The sequence below is a fragment of the Epinephelus fuscoguttatus genome, linkage group LG4, assembly GCF_011397635.1.
Source record: "Epinephelus fuscoguttatus linkage group LG4, E.fuscoguttatus.final_Chr_v1".
In the NCBI taxonomy this organism is placed as follows: Eukaryota; Metazoa; Chordata; class Actinopteri; order Perciformes; family Serranidae; genus Epinephelus; species Epinephelus fuscoguttatus.
Window position 1 is genome coordinate 45,763,086 of NC_064755.1, and position 16,878 is coordinate 45,779,963.

Below are 16,878 nucleotides of genomic sequence, written 5' to 3' on the forward strand. Positions count from 1 at the left end.
TACGTGCCAATGGCAGGACTACTAAATATTAATTTGATGATGTGATGGTTTATTTATTTTTTGTTCAGTTTTGAACACATTCTCTGTTATTTGTTGACTTTGATACCGACAATGTTGAGAACTGACATACTGAAACTGTCAAGAATTTAGTTTTGTTAGTTTTTCTTGTAAACAATAAACAAAAAAATATAATTTGTATTTGTTTGTATCTGTCTAATGCAGCCACACCTTTTGAAACACAAAAAAGATTTTTCCACAAATATTTCATGATAATATTTGAGATTGTGTAAAATTTTAAGGGTGTCCAAAAACTTTTTTCCACCACTGTATGTGCGGAATGATAATATGATTTATAAGCTAATTTTACTGACTTTGTTTGGATTTAAAAAAAGATCATTTTAAGGTACAGGGACCTCCTCAGTGCACATATACATTCAGAACAGGTCGTATCTGATGGTTATATGTGAAAAAGTATTCTTAAAATAATGTTTGGATTACATGAAAATATCATGTTCTGAATCAGACACATGCACCTCTTTGTCTGAAGCTGTGACATAATGGCCCCAAATTTCAAGCACTGAATTTACCTTGATCCACTAAATATGTAATGGTATACTTTAAATATGTTGTTTGGATGTCCCAAGAGATCACAAAAAAACTTCAATGACCTACTATTGCAATTGTCCCTGGGTCAAACCACAGATTGACTGGACTTAGAATTCATTCAGTGTATATTGTTTAAGAGAATATTAAAAGTGTGTTAAAACAGCATCTCCAAACATTTCAGAAATTATAAATAAATTATGTGTGTACATTTTGGAAATGGTGTATGTATCAAATATATACCTGGTGAAACTAAATCCCCCTGGAAGATAAGAGGTGTGTTATTTAATGCCCTACTTGGAGGCAAATGTGTGAAAGCTCAGGATGGATGATTTATAATTTATCAGGCAGACGAGGATTTATGTTTATTATAAATGACCATGTATTCATATGAAAATCAAACTCAGGTCTGCTATGAATTCTTAGGAACTCTGTCTGAATTAATTTTTGTTAAAGCGATGATGATTTGGTTTATTTTCCGGACGCAATGTTACAACAATGCATTCACAGAGAAGAATCATCGCTATGATCCTTATGTCTGGATGTCAAATTAGAAAAACGTTTTAATATCTGATCACTGTTGAAATAAAAAGTGTTGCATACTGGCACAAATTGCTGAAAGTTATTTATAAATAAAACGAAAGTAATTTTCTCTCAACATCTTTTTTTTGAATAAACAAAATCAAAATGAAAATTATTCTTTCTCATTAAATTATTTTGCTTATGATGAATCTAAAAGCTGAAAAACATGTCGTTAAAAACTCCATCACCTGTTCTTGCATGAGAGACAGTTGGTAATGTAAGATCATGTGGTGTTATTTAAGGTCTGACTTGTGTTTGAGCAGCTGATGTGAACACTGAACTAGTCCTGAGTTTGTGGAGAATAAGTGAGAGCTGAGGACGCCCTCTAGTGGAGATCATGACAAGCTGCAGCCTGTGGCCACATGACGACATGCTGTTAACAGGCTGAAGCAGAGGGAGAATAATAATATCTAAGTGGTACAAGCGCTGCAAGTCTGTCATTAACAAGCTTTACTGTGTGTTCTGTAGCATTTTGAATTCACACAAAAATCAGCAACTTTATTTCACTTAAGACTTTTACTCATTAAAAAGAGAACCACATGAATCTGCTGCTGTGCTCCAATCAAAATGATTCTCCACCTCTGTTTTAGACTCTTATTTTCCTCCTCTTCAAATCTCTCAACGGGACAATACCACCTCAGCTACAGAGCGACACCCAGAGGTGGAGCAACAGTGAAACAGGAGAGCTGCAACGTCACACTTCCTGAAGTGAAAGTAAAAGTTTGTCTGAGCCACAGCAGAGCTACAGTCGAGACTTGTCTCTCTGTTTCTTTGTCAGCTGAATCCAGCAGGTTTTTATTTCTCAGCAACACAGCAGGATCTCTGCAGGACACTGGTGAGTAGCCTACACACACTGACTGGGACGAGACACAGCGAAGTATTTGGTCAGAATTCAGTTAAAGTCAGAATCAGCAGCGTAGAGCCAACACGACGCATGAGCGAACTAAACAGCTGCTTGTGGCCCCGTGGTGAGCACAGGGCCCCCAGGAGCTCATGAAATGTCCCACGAACAGAGCCGAGTGTCCGTACGCCAACTACGCAAGTTGCGTAGGCTCTGCAAATTACGCAACTCCGTAAGGTTTAGTTACAGCTCTGGACTGACTCAGGGTGGAAAGCAGCTGGGCATACTGGGCAACATGAGTGCACATCAGTTAGTAAATAATAACCATCAAGCATTCAGCCAAGCCAAAGTATAAATAGTTTTATATCTGAAAATGTATAAAAGGAGATATGTTCATCAGCAGAGGAGAAGCTGGATCATCAGTTATGTAACCATTGCACAGTTTGCATTGAGATTTTCTTTAGATATTTACACTTTACTGGCATTTGTATTTATTTAGATATTATTCACCCTCACAGCATTTCACATTTAACCTTCTGCACCTTTTATATATTTTATATTTTACAGCATTCCTTATTCCTTATTAACACAGTCTACTTTTTAATTTTGTACCTGTATCTGCATTCATATCATCCGTAGCAAAGTATATATTATCTCTGCACTGCTCTTATACTTTAATTTAGACCATGTTTACCCAAAAACGATCCGCTGAAAAAGTAATCCTTTCTCATTTTCTTTTTGGAAAAAGTTCTGCCTTCAGACGTTTTGATAACAAACATGACCAAAAACGCTGCAGTATACCTGCCAGGCCAGTAGTTGGCGGTGTGACTTTGTAATGAAACAACATGCACCTATGCACATGTGCTTCCTTCTACAGCACGGTGATGTATAATCAAACAAAATGGCAACCGCACGAATGTTTGTCTGGACGGACGACAAGGTTGAGTTGCCACAGTAAAACAGAGCTCGGGAGTCCGCCATTGTTTTTGTGATGATTGACTTTCTCGCGCATGCCTGGTGACTGGAACCGTAATGCGCATGTACGAAAAGGAACTTCATATTGCAAGTTTACAAGACAACATAGACAGTGCTGTTTCCAAAAAATTGCACTCTGGAACCTATTTTTAAAATGTTGCTTTTCAGCCACCCAAAACACAGCTGTTGAGGGAACGATCAGCCAAAACGCAACTAAAGTTTACGGTTTTCGGTTAAAATCGTCCTATAAACAGGACCTTAATCACCTTACACTGCAATACCTGCACTGTCAACCACCTAAATTTGCTCTTCAACCATATATGTAACAGCTCCCTGTAGCAGTCCCGGGACGAGACCATCATTTCACTGCTGTGTTTTTATTCTTACACTTATTTTCTCTGTCCATATGTGTATCTGTGTTTTTGTATGCGTTGTGTAATAAGCTGCTGGGTGCCTTAATTTCCCTCAGGATTAATAAAGTATCGATCAGCCAGTGAGAGCATGGACTCAGTTGAACCACATCCAGCCTCAGACAGCGCTGACACAGACCCAGTACAGCTGCCTTCAGCAGAGCCAGGTCCAGCCCTCATGATGTGTTCTGCTGCCTTTTTTTCATTATTATCTCCTGTTAACCTGAATATACTTTGGGCCATCTCAAGTTGATAGCGAGCACCCCCAGCTTGAGGCTGTTTGGTCTCAGGGGGCCCAAAACCCCCGCTGACAATGCAAATGCAAATATGAAGGCACTATGATGACATAAATTGTTATACAAGTATGAAATTTGGAAAGAAGTATCGTGACCCAAAGGGGGAAGGAGCAAAACAAGATTCTGGGGCTTGCTGCCATTTTATTTCTAAATATCACACACAACATCTCCCCCCCAAAGAAAACAAAAATTAACTGTCCGTTTGACATCAAAAATGATTATTTCTCATCACTTTGTTTGTTATCACTGCTTCACTTGTACATAGAAAACTTCCCAAGCTGATGAGCTTTAATTTGAGCCCAAGTCGACCTTTCTATCTTGAAAATCACACTTACTTCGGCCTAAATTCGTCACTATACCTCAAATCAGAGAAAACTGAATTTCCAGTCACTATTCTTCCAGAGTCAGCAATATGAACCTGGAAGTGTTGAAAGTTTTATGATAGAAATGTACAGTATGGGTGCCCAGCATTTACAAACTGACGGATGCTAACTTGAATATGTCGGGATATTTGCATAATTAGCCTAATTAGCATTGATTAGCATAGTCACTTATTTAGACTGTATTTCAGCAACTGCGTGGCTGATTTGGACAGTATTGGACTGGTTTCGGGGGCTCGTTATCAACTTGTGATGGCCCGGGATAAATACAGGCTAACAGGAAATAATAATGAAAAAAAAAGGTTGCAGAAAACATCCCGAGTGCCGGACCTGGCTCCCAGCCTGGAACACTGTTAAGATGTTATGTTTTTCCTGTTACTTTCTTTGGTAAATTTATTTCACCATTTTATTTAAACAGTGCACCTTTTGTATTTCCCTCATTTGATCACTGTACCAGACCTTACATAACATTTTTAGATATTTTAAAGGTATGTTCTTAACCATATGTTTGTCTTGTGCATGATACCTTTTGGCCGCAAAGTTTCTATATTCTGAGCTGATAAGGAGACAGGGTTAGATAGCGAGCTACTGCGCTAGGTAGTTTTCTATTTCTTTTTTAAACAAGCATAGTGCGCATCTAAAATGATGGCTCTGAAACTCGCACATGCACATGTCTAAAACGGTTGTGGCTCTCCAGCTCTGCAGGGGGATGTTTCTCACCTCAGCTGGTGACATAGGCCACCTTATGGCTTGGCGGTATAATATGTTTAACACAAATCAAACATATGGCTCCAACAATGCATGTAAATGGAAGAGAGTGCGTGTAAACTATATACAGTCTGTTCTGCAGACAGAGAAGACTGAGGATGTATTGTGAGAGTGTAAAGGGCTAAAAATGGGTATCTTACCTACAGATAACATGGTACCATAGATCAGAGGTGTCCAAACTTTTTTGATTGGGGGCCAGATTCGACCATTTGAAAATGCCTAGGGGCCAGCTGCTTCTCGCATCATATGGGCTATTAAAAATTAATTGTGTTGATGCGCATCAACATCATCTCCATCACCTCCGTGCTGCTGCTCTCTCATATTCCTTTTATCAGAGTTTGATTTAATGAAACAAATAATCTAAAGATATGTAATTAAGTTTGTTTTTCTCACACTTTTTGTCCTCAGAGTGTCGATATGGCTGCTGCCAGCTGTCTGCTGACTGAAGATCAGTTTCTGTGCTCCATCTGTCTGGATGTGTTCACTGATCCAGTCACCACACCATGTGGACACAACTTCTGTAAAACCTGCATCACTGAACACTGGGATATTAATGTCAAGTGTCAGTGTCCAAACTGTAAAAAGCTTTACTACACCAGACCTGAGCTGTATGTCAACACCTTCATCTCTGAGATGGCTGCTCAGTTCAGACAGTCAGCTCAACAGAAAGCCAGCAGCAGCAGCTCAGAGCAACAAGTTTCCAAACCAGGAGAAGTTCCCTGTGACGTCTGCACTGGAACCAAACTGAAGGCCCTGAAGTCCTGCCTGGTGTGTCTGGTCTCCTACTGTGAGACTCACCTGGAGCCTCATCTGACGATCTCAGGCCTGAAAAGACATCAGCTGATCGACCCTGTGGAGAACCTGGAAGGCAGGATGTGTCTGAAGCACGATAAACTGCTGGAGCTGTTCTGTAAGACCGACCAGATGTGTGTCTGCGTGCTTTGCACAGTTTCAGACCACAAGACACATGATGTTGTTCCTCTGAGAGAAGAATATGAAGGAAAGAAGGCCGAGCTGGAGAAGACAGAGGCTGAAATGCAGCAGATGATCCAGAAGAGACGACTGAAGATTGAGGAGATCAAACACTCAGTGGAGCTCAGTGAGGAAGATGCAGACAGAGAGATAGCAGATGGTGTTCAGGTCTTCACCGCTCTGAAGGAGTCTGTTGAGAGAAGCCAGGCCGAGCTCATGGACACCATCAAAGAGAAGCAGAGAAAGACAGAGAAACAGGCTGAAGGCTTCATCAAAGAGCTGGAACAGGAAATCTCTGAGCTGAAGAAGAGAAGCACTGAGGTGGAGCAGCTCTCATGCTCTGAAGACCACCTCCACCTCCTCCAAAGCTTCATGTCCCTGAACACTGTTCCACCCACCAAGGACTGGACAGAGGTCAGCATCTGCCCACCATCATATGAAGAGACTGTGGTGAGAGCCGTGAGTCAGCTGGAGGAGACGCTCAGTAAACAGATGAAGAAGCTGCTTGCTGAGACCAAGATGCAGAGAGTCCAGCAGTATGCAGTTGATGTGACACTCGATCCTGATACAGCATATCCCAAACTTATCCTGTCTGATGATGGAAAAGAAGTTAGATATGGTGATGTAAAGACGAATCTCCCAGACAACCAAGAAAGATTCTCCTCGTGTAATTCTGTCTTAGCAAAGCAGCGTTTCTCTTCAGGAAGATTTTATTATGAGGTTCAGGTTAGAGGGAAAACTAAGTGGGATTTAGGAGTGGCCAGAGAGTCGATCAACAGGAAGGGAAAGATCACACTGAGCCCTCAGGATGGTTACTGGACGATATGGTTGAGGAATGACGAGTACGAAGCTCTTGCTGGCCCTCCAGTCCGTCTCTCTCTGAAGTCTCGGCCTGAGAAGGTGGGGGTGTTTGTGGACTATGAGGAGGGTCTGGTCTCCTTTTATGATGTTGATGCTGCAGCTCTTATCTACTCCTTTACTGGCTGCTGCTTTACTGAGCAACTCTGCCCATTCTTCAGTCCTTGTGATAAGGATGGTGGTAAAAACTCTGCCCTTCTGATCATCTCTCCTGTCAGTCACACAGGGTAGAAAAAACATTTCAATCTGTACAGAAAGAGTCACTATCACCTAATTTAATAAATGCACATTAACTGGTGATTTGTGGTGTATTACATTTTTTTCTAGATTTTTCCTTATTTTTTAAATTAATTCTCACAACTGCATTACCTGCCTTCAAGACTGTTAAATCATCAGGGGGAAAATGCGCTCAGAAATAAAAATCATTTGTTAGTTAAATGTTGGGATGCCAAAATATTTATTGTATGATCATTTTTTTTAAATAGGAAGTGTTCTAAAATTGCACAAATTACTGAATATAATTTTAGAAATAAGACAGAAGTTATATCCTTTTCCTTTTCTTTAAATAAACAAAAGCAAAATATTTTTTGTGAGACTGATTATTTTGTTTTTAATTAATATAAATGCTAAAAGAAACAGCTGATGGTGTTTCTAATGACACCAAATCATGTGATCAAAAACAGTTGGCTGTTCTCAGTAAGATAATGTGGTGTTATTTTTTATTTAAGGTTTGAGTTGTGTTTGAGCAGCTGATGTGAACAATGAACCAGTGCTTGGAGTTTGTAGAGAATAAGTGAGATCTGAGGAAGCCCTCTAGTGGAGTTAATAACAAACTTGACAACAAGCTCTTAATAAATGACTCCACAGTCTGATGCTGAAGCAGAATACATAAATGAAATATAAGAATAATTGGTGCAATTATGCAGTCTGTCATTGACAAGCTTTACTGTGTGTTATAAAGCATTTTTGGTTCATTCTAAAATCAGCAACTTTACATTCATTTAAGACTTTTACTTAAAATGTTTTATACTTCAACTACTTTATAAAAGTAAAGAATCACAGAGAAGTCCATTAATCTACTGCTGTGCTCCAATCAGACAGATTCTCCATCTCAGTTTTTAACTCTTATTTCAATACTTCTCATGAAGTTTCCAAAGAGGCAACAAACCTAAACTACAGATCCACACTGAGAGGTGGAGCAACAGTGAAACTGGAGAGCTGCAACGTCACATTTCCTGCAATGAAACTGAAAGTGTGTCTGTCCCACAACAGAACTGCAGTCGAGACAAGTCTCTTTGTTTCTCTCTCAACTGAATCCAGTAGGTTATTATTTCTTCACAACACAGCAGACTCTCTGCAGGACACTGGTGAGTACACCGCCCGACAGAGACGAGACACAGCTAAGAATTAGGTCAACGTTAAGTTAAAACCAGAATCCACAACAAAGGAAAAACACCACATAAACTAGTCATGCTAAAAGCTAACTGGCCTAGCTTAGATTCCCTCTGGATCGTTCAAAGTATCTGAATATTTTTCTCAACTTCACTGTTCGTATAGTAACCGCTGTCTGACTCTGTGAGGCAATACAGCTGATAATATTTACTGTTTTTCAACAGCCAGTATGAACTGAAAACCTGAGCTCTTCACAAACAGGAAGTCCCACTGTGGGCAGATTTTTGACTGAGGTCAATCAGTGTTTGGGGGGGGGGGGGTATAGAGAATAAACAGAGATGAACAATAATTAAACATTAGTCTGTATAAAACTGACAAACAATTATCACAAAGATAAATAAGCAGCTGGTCCACAGTCAGTGTGGAGAGGCAGAACTTATTGGCAGAAATGCAACCTTAGGCCCCATCGGCTACCGTCTGACAATGATTTAGCTTTTATCAGCTTTATTTTTTATTATATCTCCCTTCGTATGCACATATCTGTTCATAGTGGTGAGCTGACTTGACTGGCACATAGAAGAGTAGGTCTTACACCAAATTAGTGACAGTCAAAAATTAATGAACAAATCATTTTGAACATTCTTTTAAAGAAATACTCCGACGATTTGGGAGTTACGCCCTTTCTCTATCATTTTCATATTGAGACAACATGATCGATGTCTTTTTTATGTCTGTATGTCCAGTGGCTGGGTCTCAGCGGTTAGCATTGTGGCTAAGCTTAGCGAATACAATTGAAGTCCATAGGGGGTCAGTAACGTGCTCATTAAAGTGAACAAATAAACGTTACAGAAACCCTGAAACTGGTATTTCTGCATGTGCATTTAAAATAAACACGTTTAAACATTAATTCGAAAAACGAGAGTCCTTTTTAGTCGTTTTAGAAGCAGTTTGATACATGAACTATAGTGTGTTTACGTCCTGCACAGAGGGATACACCGGTGAGCAACAGCTGCAGCTGGCTCTGGGACAGGTATGCTAGGTCACTCGGTACAAGCAAACAAAGAGACGACACGGACGATCATGAAGCGATTACTCACTCGACTGAAAGCTGCAGGCCTGGGGCGTTTTTTCCAGTTTATCTTAGGAACATGAAAAAAAGTTTCAATCACGCCAGGATTAGTGATTGCTGCAAAGTTTCACTCCTTGTGATGCACTCTCTGCGGCGGTTGTCCTCCTGATGATATATCTCTAGCCTCCCAACAATGGCAGCACTGAATCCCATTCTGTGCAGCAAAATAATTCCACCTCCGTAGGCAAAGCCCCGCAGCTACACCACCAGTCCTCCCCTGACCTCCGTCTCCCCTCGGCCCCTTGCTGTTCTGCTGCCTCGGAGGATTCAGCCTCTCTTCTCGCCCGCTCAGCATCCAACACATGGAGTTCCTCATCTGTGTTTACGGGCTCAAACAGGTATGGCTCTGGATCTGTGTCCGCAACAAGAAACTCTTCAAAATCACGTTCAAAGTCGTCCATTGCAGCAACTATAGTCCGGAGATATCGTTAGGCTAAATAAACAACTGAGTTTTGTTTACAAGCTACGTCTGTGCCTGTGCCTGCTCACCGGTGTATCCCTCCGTGGATCACAGCGCAGGACGTAAACACACTATAGTTCATGTATCAAACTTCTTCTAAAACAACTAAAAAGGACTCTCGTTTTTCGAATTAATGTTTAAACATGTTTATTTTAAATGCACATGCAGAAATACCAGCTTCAGGGTTTCTGTAATGTTTATTTGTTCACTTTAATGAGCAGGCTACTGACCCGCTATAGACTTCAATTGTATTCACTAGGCTAAGCCGCATTGCTAACCGCTGAGACCCAGCCACTGGACGTACAGACACAAAAAAGATATCGATCATGTTGTCTCAATATGAAAATGATAGAGAAAGGGCGTAACTCCCAAATCGTCGGAGTATTCCTTTACAGTAAGTGTCAGATATGTACCAGGTCAGCCTGTCGAACGTCCAAGTGCTCATGAATCCCTGCTCCCACTCATGGTTACTGTAGGGTACCGCTCACACTGCCTGTGAGTGAACGAGATGCAAATGAATCAGGCTCTGGTTCAGACAGCCTAACAGCTACACTTATTGAACAAGACTGTGTGAGCTGTACTCACGAGGTGGGACGTATTGTGCTTGTCCAGGAAGAACGACAAATCGATGCAGTCAGATCATATTTCTGTTGGGTCTACATACGTACAAGCATGGGCTTATCACTTTGAAAATACATTATATAACATATAGATAGCTTCCTAAAAGTTTGATGTTTTACTGTACACCATAAAACATTATTTTGCATCAGTGCTCACCCCCTATTGCTTGGAATAGCAGACGAAAACAAGTTATACTCCACAAATAGCATTAGATTGGTAAGCTTGCCACGTAATCGGCCTGCTAGATGCCCTGTTGTCTCAGGTAAAAGAACCACTGGAGTCAGAGGAAGACACAAACAAACCGAGAGTTTAATTCACCGCATTTTGTCTTATTTTTTTGCAAGCTGCAAACACTGCTACAATCTTGGGCTGTATGTAGAGGAGCTATGAGCCACAGTGTTGTCTTTTCTTTCTTTTGAAATCTCCCCAGTAGGGTGTTTGTAGAGGAACGAGGACGGATTAAATCGGACTCAGGTCAGGACCTCCGCCAGCCAAGGTCAATGGTGCAGTCATGTGCTCCTCGGGTGGTTGTTCTTCCGAGTTCAGTGTGAAAATTAGGTTTGAGTTGTAACGTGGTAACAAAATGGACGCCACAAAGACAATATGTTGTATTTTATTGCTCTAAGAGTTTAAATATTCTATTAATGATGAAGAACAAAGGAAACAGATCAGGTGAGAAATGACATATGATGGGGGACTCATTTTTCTAGGGCAGCCCCCTATTAGTCAACCAAACATTAGTCAACCAGAAAGGCCATTAGTTAGCAAGATTTCACTAGCCACTTAGTCACAGAATCAAACAAACAAACAAATGTGAAACTCTGTTAGGAGCTGCACCTTGCCAAAATAAATCAAAACCCATATGACTGGACCATGTGGGAATTTAACTTATAAGGACAGACACAGGAAGTGTCCACGCTCAGCAGTCAGACAGGAGTCAGGTTAATCTCCAGGGCTGGTACCTGCGGTTATTCCACAGGCTAGTTAATAACATGTCGGGCAGGAAATCCAAAGTGTGGGATCATTTTGAGAAGGTGAAGGACGAACCCAAGGTGATATGTAAACTCATCTTCATTGGTCGACTACAAACATGACGCATCATGTGAAACATGGAAGTAGCTACATGCCCATTAGCCCACAGTGTCATTAACAGGCGGCTCGCTCAGTGTGTGACGTGCACTTGGAGATAAAATATAGGCCTATATTAATGAAGGTTCATTAGTACGGTTTGTATTTCTCTGTAATGTAGCACAGTGTTAACAATGTTACTGATACTATTCTTTCTCACACCTTCAACTCAAACCACCAAAATATATCATTTAATCATTACGTTCATATCAGAAACATGCAGGACTAATGGCCCTAAATGACAACTATTGGTTGACTAGGAAAACTCTTAGTCGGGGGCAGTCCTACATTTTTCAAATTTTTCTGACACAAATGCAGCACAAGCTTGCGAAGGTTACGGAGACATCTGCAATGCTACTTTCCCTCAAAGAAGCTTACATGGCCTACGTAGGATGCTGAAATGCATTTAAATTAATATAAATTTTACTGATGTAAACTCATACCTGACTGGTACTGAACAGAGGTTTTGTGGGGTGGACAGCACAAGCTGTCGAAAATGACACTGTATGTTGCAAAATGTATCAGAACTCAAAGTATCAACTCGAAGGAACTGGAACTGTAAAAAGAATCGGACCGTCCATCACCAGACCAAATACCCACTGGCTACATTAGATTTCCCAAAATATCTGCTGTTGCCAATGGGTTCCAAGAATGGGCTGTTATTAAAAAACATAATATCAGATTACTGTAACACCAACAAATAGTGGATGAGGAGTTTTGTTTGTGTTAATAAGCTGGAATGTGACCATCAATAAAATAACAACAGGCTGCAACAATGTCTAAGTGTCACTTTGGCTGCCTTGACATCAACATTAAGAATGACATAAACACCATCTTCAACTTCACATCCTCCACTCTGCTGCTCTCTCATATTCATCTAATCATAGTTAAATGTTAGGAAACTACTGATCCAAAGATATGTAATTGCAGTTTTGTTTGTTCTCTATTTTTGTCCTCAGAATGTAGATATGGCTGCTGCCAGCTGTCTGCTGACTGAAGATCAGTTTCTGTGCTCCATCTGTCTGGATGTGTTCACTGATCCAGTCACCACACCATGTGGACACAACTTCTGTAAAACCTGCATCACTACACACTGGAAAATGAATGTCAAGTGTCAGTGTCCAAACTGTAAGAAGGTTTTCAGCACCAGACCTGAGCTGCAGGTCAACACCTTCATCTCTGAGATGGCTGCTCAGTTCAGACAGTCAGCTCAACAGAAAGCCAGCAGCAGCAGCTCAGAGCAACAAGTTTCCAAACCAGGAGAAGTTCCCTGTGACGTCTGCACTGGAACCAAACTGAAAGCCCTGAAATCCTGCCTGGTGTGTCTGGTCTCCTACTGTGAGACTCACCTGGAGCCTCATCTGACAAAGCCAGGCCTGAAGAAACATCAGCTGATCGACCCTGTGGAGAACCTGGAAGGCAGGATGTGTCCAAAGCACGATAAACAGCTGGAGCTGTTCTGTAAGACCGACCAGATGTGTGTCTGCATGCTCTGTGCTGTTTCAGACCACAAGACACATGATGTTGTTCCTCTGAGAGAAGAATATGAAGGAAAGAAGGCCGAGCTGGGGAAGACAGAGGCTGAAATTCAGCAGATGATCCTGAAGAGACGACTGAAGATTGAGGAGATCAAACACTCAGTGGAGCTCAGTAAGGAAGATGCAGACAGAGAGATAGCAGATGGTGTTCAGGTCTTCACTGCTCTGAAGGAGTTCGTTGAGAGAAGCCAGGCCGAGCTCATCGACACGATCAAAGAGAAGCAGAGAAAGACAGAGAAACAGGCTGATGGCTTCATCAAAGAGCTGGAACAGGAAATCTCTGAGCTGAAGAAGAGGAGCACTGAGGTGAAGCAGCTCTCACACTCTAAAGACCACCTCCACCTCTTCCAAAGCTTTACTTCTCTGACCGCTGCTCCATCCGTCAAGAACTGGACAAAGGCCTGCATCCGTCCATATTCATTTGAGGGAACTGTAAGGAGAGCCGTGAATCAGCTGGAGAAGACGCTCAGTATACAGATGCAGAAGCTGCTTCCTCAGATCAAGCTGAAGAGGGTCCAGCAGTATGCAGTGGATGTGACACTCGATCCTCATACAGCACATCCCAACCTCATCCTGTCTGGTGATGGGAAACAAGTTAAATATGGTGATGTAAAGAAGAATCTTCCAAACAATCCAGAGAGATTTGACATGTGTAACTTCGTCTTAGCGGAGCAGGGTTTCTCTTCAGGAAGATTTTACTATGAGGTTCAGGTCAAAGGGAAAACTTACTGGAATTTAGGAGTGGCCAGAGAGTCGATCAACAGGAAGGGATACAATAAACCGAATCTTCAGAATGGTTACTGGACAATATGGTTGAAGAATGAAAACGAGTATGAAGCTCTTCCTAACCTTGCAGTCCGTCTTTCTCTGAAGTCTCGGCCTGAGAAGGTGGGGGTGTTTGTGGACTATGAGGAGGGTCTGGTCTCCTTTTATGATGTTGAAGCTGCAGCTCTTATCTACTCCTTTACTGGCTGCCGCTTCACTGAGAAGCTCTACCCATACTTTGGTCCTTGTACTAACAATGATGGTAAAAACTCTGCCCCTCTGATCCTCTCTCCTGTCAGTCACACAGAGTAGAGCAGTGGTTCCCCACTGGTCCATCCTGGGGTCCAGATTTTCTCGTAGTCATTTGTACAAGGTCCATACGTTCAGCATCATACTTGCCTTTGGCCATGTTGTCGAGCTACTTCGCTTTCTCTGTCAAGTAGTCACTTACTCTACAGTAGAAAATTGCACTTCAAAATAAACGCGCTGTGCTGGAAATTTATTGCACTTAAACATAAAATGATTGACTGAATGAAAATGACACATTTGTGAGTCACTTGTGGTCCGTTCAGAATATCCCGTGATCCACTATTGGACAAAGACCTACCACTTGGGAACCACTGGAGTAGAACAATCATTTGATTTACTGCAGAAAGATTCACCATTAAGTAATGTCAAACATGTATATTTTTTGTTGATGCCAAGTGTTTACATTGTTGTTTTATCAGATTCTTATCAATGTGCTTTTTTGCTTTTTTTTTTTGTACATTACATTATTTTTATGTTTCACATTGCTACTTACTACCACAAGTATGGCTGCCCCCTAATAGTTGACCAAACATTGGTCGACCATAAAGGTCATTAGTCGGCAAGATTTCATTAGTCACAGAAAAAACAAACAAACAAACAAACAAACAAACGTGAAACTCTACTAGAAGCTGCGCCTTGTCAAAACGACCTCAAAACGACCTCACATTTTCCAGGCTGGTTAAGATGCGGCATGTGTGCAGCCCCTAATCTCCAGAGCTGGTACCTACGGTTATTCCACAGGCTAGTTAATAACATGTCGGGCAGGAAATCCAAAGTGTGGGATCATTTTGAGAAGGTGAAGGACGAGTGTGTGTGTGTGTGTGTCATTGTGGCAAACTGTGTGCATCTAGGTCCCTGCTCCAGCTGCAGGTAGCTCATACAGATCGATGTTATTCATTTCTTGGGTCTTCTCCAAATACCTCAGTTTGAATCATGATAACACGGCAAAAAGTCACACAAAGCACGGTAAATGAGATGGAGTTTAATTACACTGGGGTAGCCTAATTAACAGGAAACACAGGGACAAGTAGGTTTTGAAAGATAAAAGAGAGCGTCCTCTTGGCTTTTCACATAGTAATATTATTTTTAAAAATATGGGTTGCATACAGTAGTTGTAATTCGACCTAGTCATAAAATGCTACTAGGCTAAATAGTGGCTTCGTGGAGCATTGGCTAGCTGATAAGCCGTCTTTCCCAAATCTGCAGATATTACAGTATTTTGGTGATAATCACTGCTCCTCCCCATGGACAAATGAAGCATTGCAACTGGTTTTCACACAGGCCTCTAGGGGTGTTACAAGTCAGGGCTGCATTTCCTACGTCATCGCGAGGGATTAAATTAACTCCACGGAGCAAGCGGCAGGCTTGCTATTCTTTCTCACACCTTCAACTCAAACCACCAAAATATATCATTTAATCATTACATTCATATCAGAAACATGCAGGAGACTAGTCCACTGATGGACCCTGATGAGGACTGTTGGTCCACTGATGGACCCTGATGAGGACTGTTGGTCCACTGATGGACCCTGATGAGGACTGATGGTCGACTGATGGACCCTGATGAGGACTGTTGGTCCACTGATGGACCCTGATGAGGACTGTTGGTCGACTAGGAAAACTCTTAGTCAGGGGGCAGCCCTAACTACAATACCACAATGTTACTGCACTGACTAATGTTATGTTATGTTATGTACATGATTTGGGGCACCAGTGGCTAAAGTGGGTGTCCCATGTGGCATTGGCACTTGCCACAGTGGCCATGGGTTCAATACCAAAAAAAAAAAAAAAAAAAGTAAATATGTATAATAATGACATTTATAGCAAATAATCAGATACACTGCAGGCAAGATGGCTAAATTGCTTCTTCTTTTTATTTAGTCTTCACTTGACATGTTACAAACAAAGTGGTGTATCTGCTTATTTGCTATCAATCTGATGTTTCCTGCCATCACCTGCACCAAGTTATGAGGACTGACCGCTGTGCACATATTATATATGTATGTTCATATATATAATAATGTAAATAATTTATTCTAATAACTGCATTACCTTCCTTCAAGACTGTTGAATCATCAGAAAACAATGTACTCATAGAGATTAAGTATTGTCTGGATGCCAAATAAAAAAAATTACAATCTGATCACTGTTGCAAGAAGTCATTTCCTTTTAGCCTCTTTTTTTATACAAACAAAATCAAAATGAAGTTTTTATTCTGTCTGATTAAGTTATTTTGCTTCTGATGAATCTAAAAGCTGAAAGACATGTCGTTAAATGCTCCATCACCTGTTATTGCATGAGAGACAGTAAGTGACATAACATCATGTGGTGTTACTTAAGGTTTGAGTTGTGTTTGAGGAGCTGATGTGAACACTGACATGGTGCTTGGAGTTTGTAGAGAGTAAGTGAGAGCTGAGGACACCCTCTAGTGGAGATTATGACAAACTGCAGCCTGTGGCCACATGAGGACATGCTGTTCTTAACTAACTCCTCAGTCTGATGCTGAAGCAGATAACATGGATGCCGGAAAACAAGTAAATCTGAGTCTCAGTCTAATGTCATTAATGAGCTTTTATTCTGTGTTTTGAGAACTCTTTCTCTGTCTTAAAGAGAAATCTTCAGATATCCGAAAGAGACAGAAGTGAATGTAATTTTGTGGGAGGCTGCTGCATCATGATCCTGATGTGTTAAAGTGACTATCACAGGTAACAACAGGCCGCTGAGAAGCTGTTTGGGAGGTCTGTCCAACACACTGAGTCCATACAATGACCTCCACTTTTACTTTATGAGATGCTCTGTTATATTGTATACATAAAGGATGACGATAAACAGATCCTCCTCACCCTCTTTG

General features: G+C 41.2%; 2 protein-coding genes and 1 long non-coding RNA gene across 5 annotated transcripts in view; 2 read left to right on the forward strand and 1 right to left on the reverse strand.

Moving 5' to 3' along the window:
* Window positions 1-16,878, forward strand: part of LOC125887795 (zinc finger protein RFP-like) — a 56,805-nt gene that overhangs the window by 17,596 nt on the left and 22,331 nt on the right. The window contains exons 1-2 of one of the 2 annotated variants that reach the window (XM_049574864.1): window positions 7,938-8,052; window positions 12,375-13,106. The exons of the other annotated variant lie outside the window; for it this stretch is intronic. Coding sequence (XP_049430821.1) covers window positions 12,384-13,106 — 723 coding nt within the window. The 5' untranslated portion in view covers window positions 7,938-8,052; window positions 12,375-12,383. Of the gene's footprint in view, window positions 1-7,937; window positions 8,053-12,374; window positions 13,107-16,878 lie in introns of those variants that run through there. 2 annotated transcript variants of the gene reach the window in all.
* Window positions 1-16,878, reverse strand: part of LOC125887803 (uncharacterized) — a 32,560-nt gene that overhangs the window by 12,927 nt on the left and 2,755 nt on the right. The window contains exon 2 of the long non-coding RNA XR_007449205.1: window positions 12,494-12,567. This is a non-coding gene — a long non-coding RNA (uncharacterized LOC125887803). The remainder of the gene's footprint in view (window positions 1-12,493; window positions 12,568-16,878) is intronic.
* LOC125887796 (E3 ubiquitin-protein ligase TRIM21-like) lies at window positions 1,894-16,142 on the forward strand. 2 transcript variants are annotated; one of them, XM_049574867.1, is made up of 3 exons: window positions 1,894-2,020; window positions 5,264-6,148; window positions 13,260-16,142. In XM_049574867.1, exons 2-3 carry the CDS (start codon window positions 5,273-5,275, stop codon window positions 14,028-14,030), a joined length of 1,647 nt encoding a protein of 548 aa, XP_049430824.1. In that variant the 5' UTR covers window positions 1,894-2,020; window positions 5,264-5,272; the 3' UTR covers window positions 14,031-16,142. The 2 variants fall into 2 exon arrangements, with proteins under 2 accessions (XP_049430824.1, XP_049430825.1); XM_049574868.1 differs by lacking the exon at window positions 13,260-16,142 and having other exon boundaries at window positions 5,264-7,250.

Bases quoted from the DNA above. Each gene is read 5' to 3' on its own strand.
- LOC125887796 (XM_049574867.1), top strand. From the start codon at position 5,273: ATGGCTGCTGCCAGCTGTCTGCTGACTGAAGATCAGTTTCTGTGCTCC. The intron at 6,149-13,259 runs GTGGAGCAGCTC...AGGAGCACTGAG, and splicing joins TGAAGAAGAGAAGCACTGAG to GTGAAGCAGCTCTCACACTC.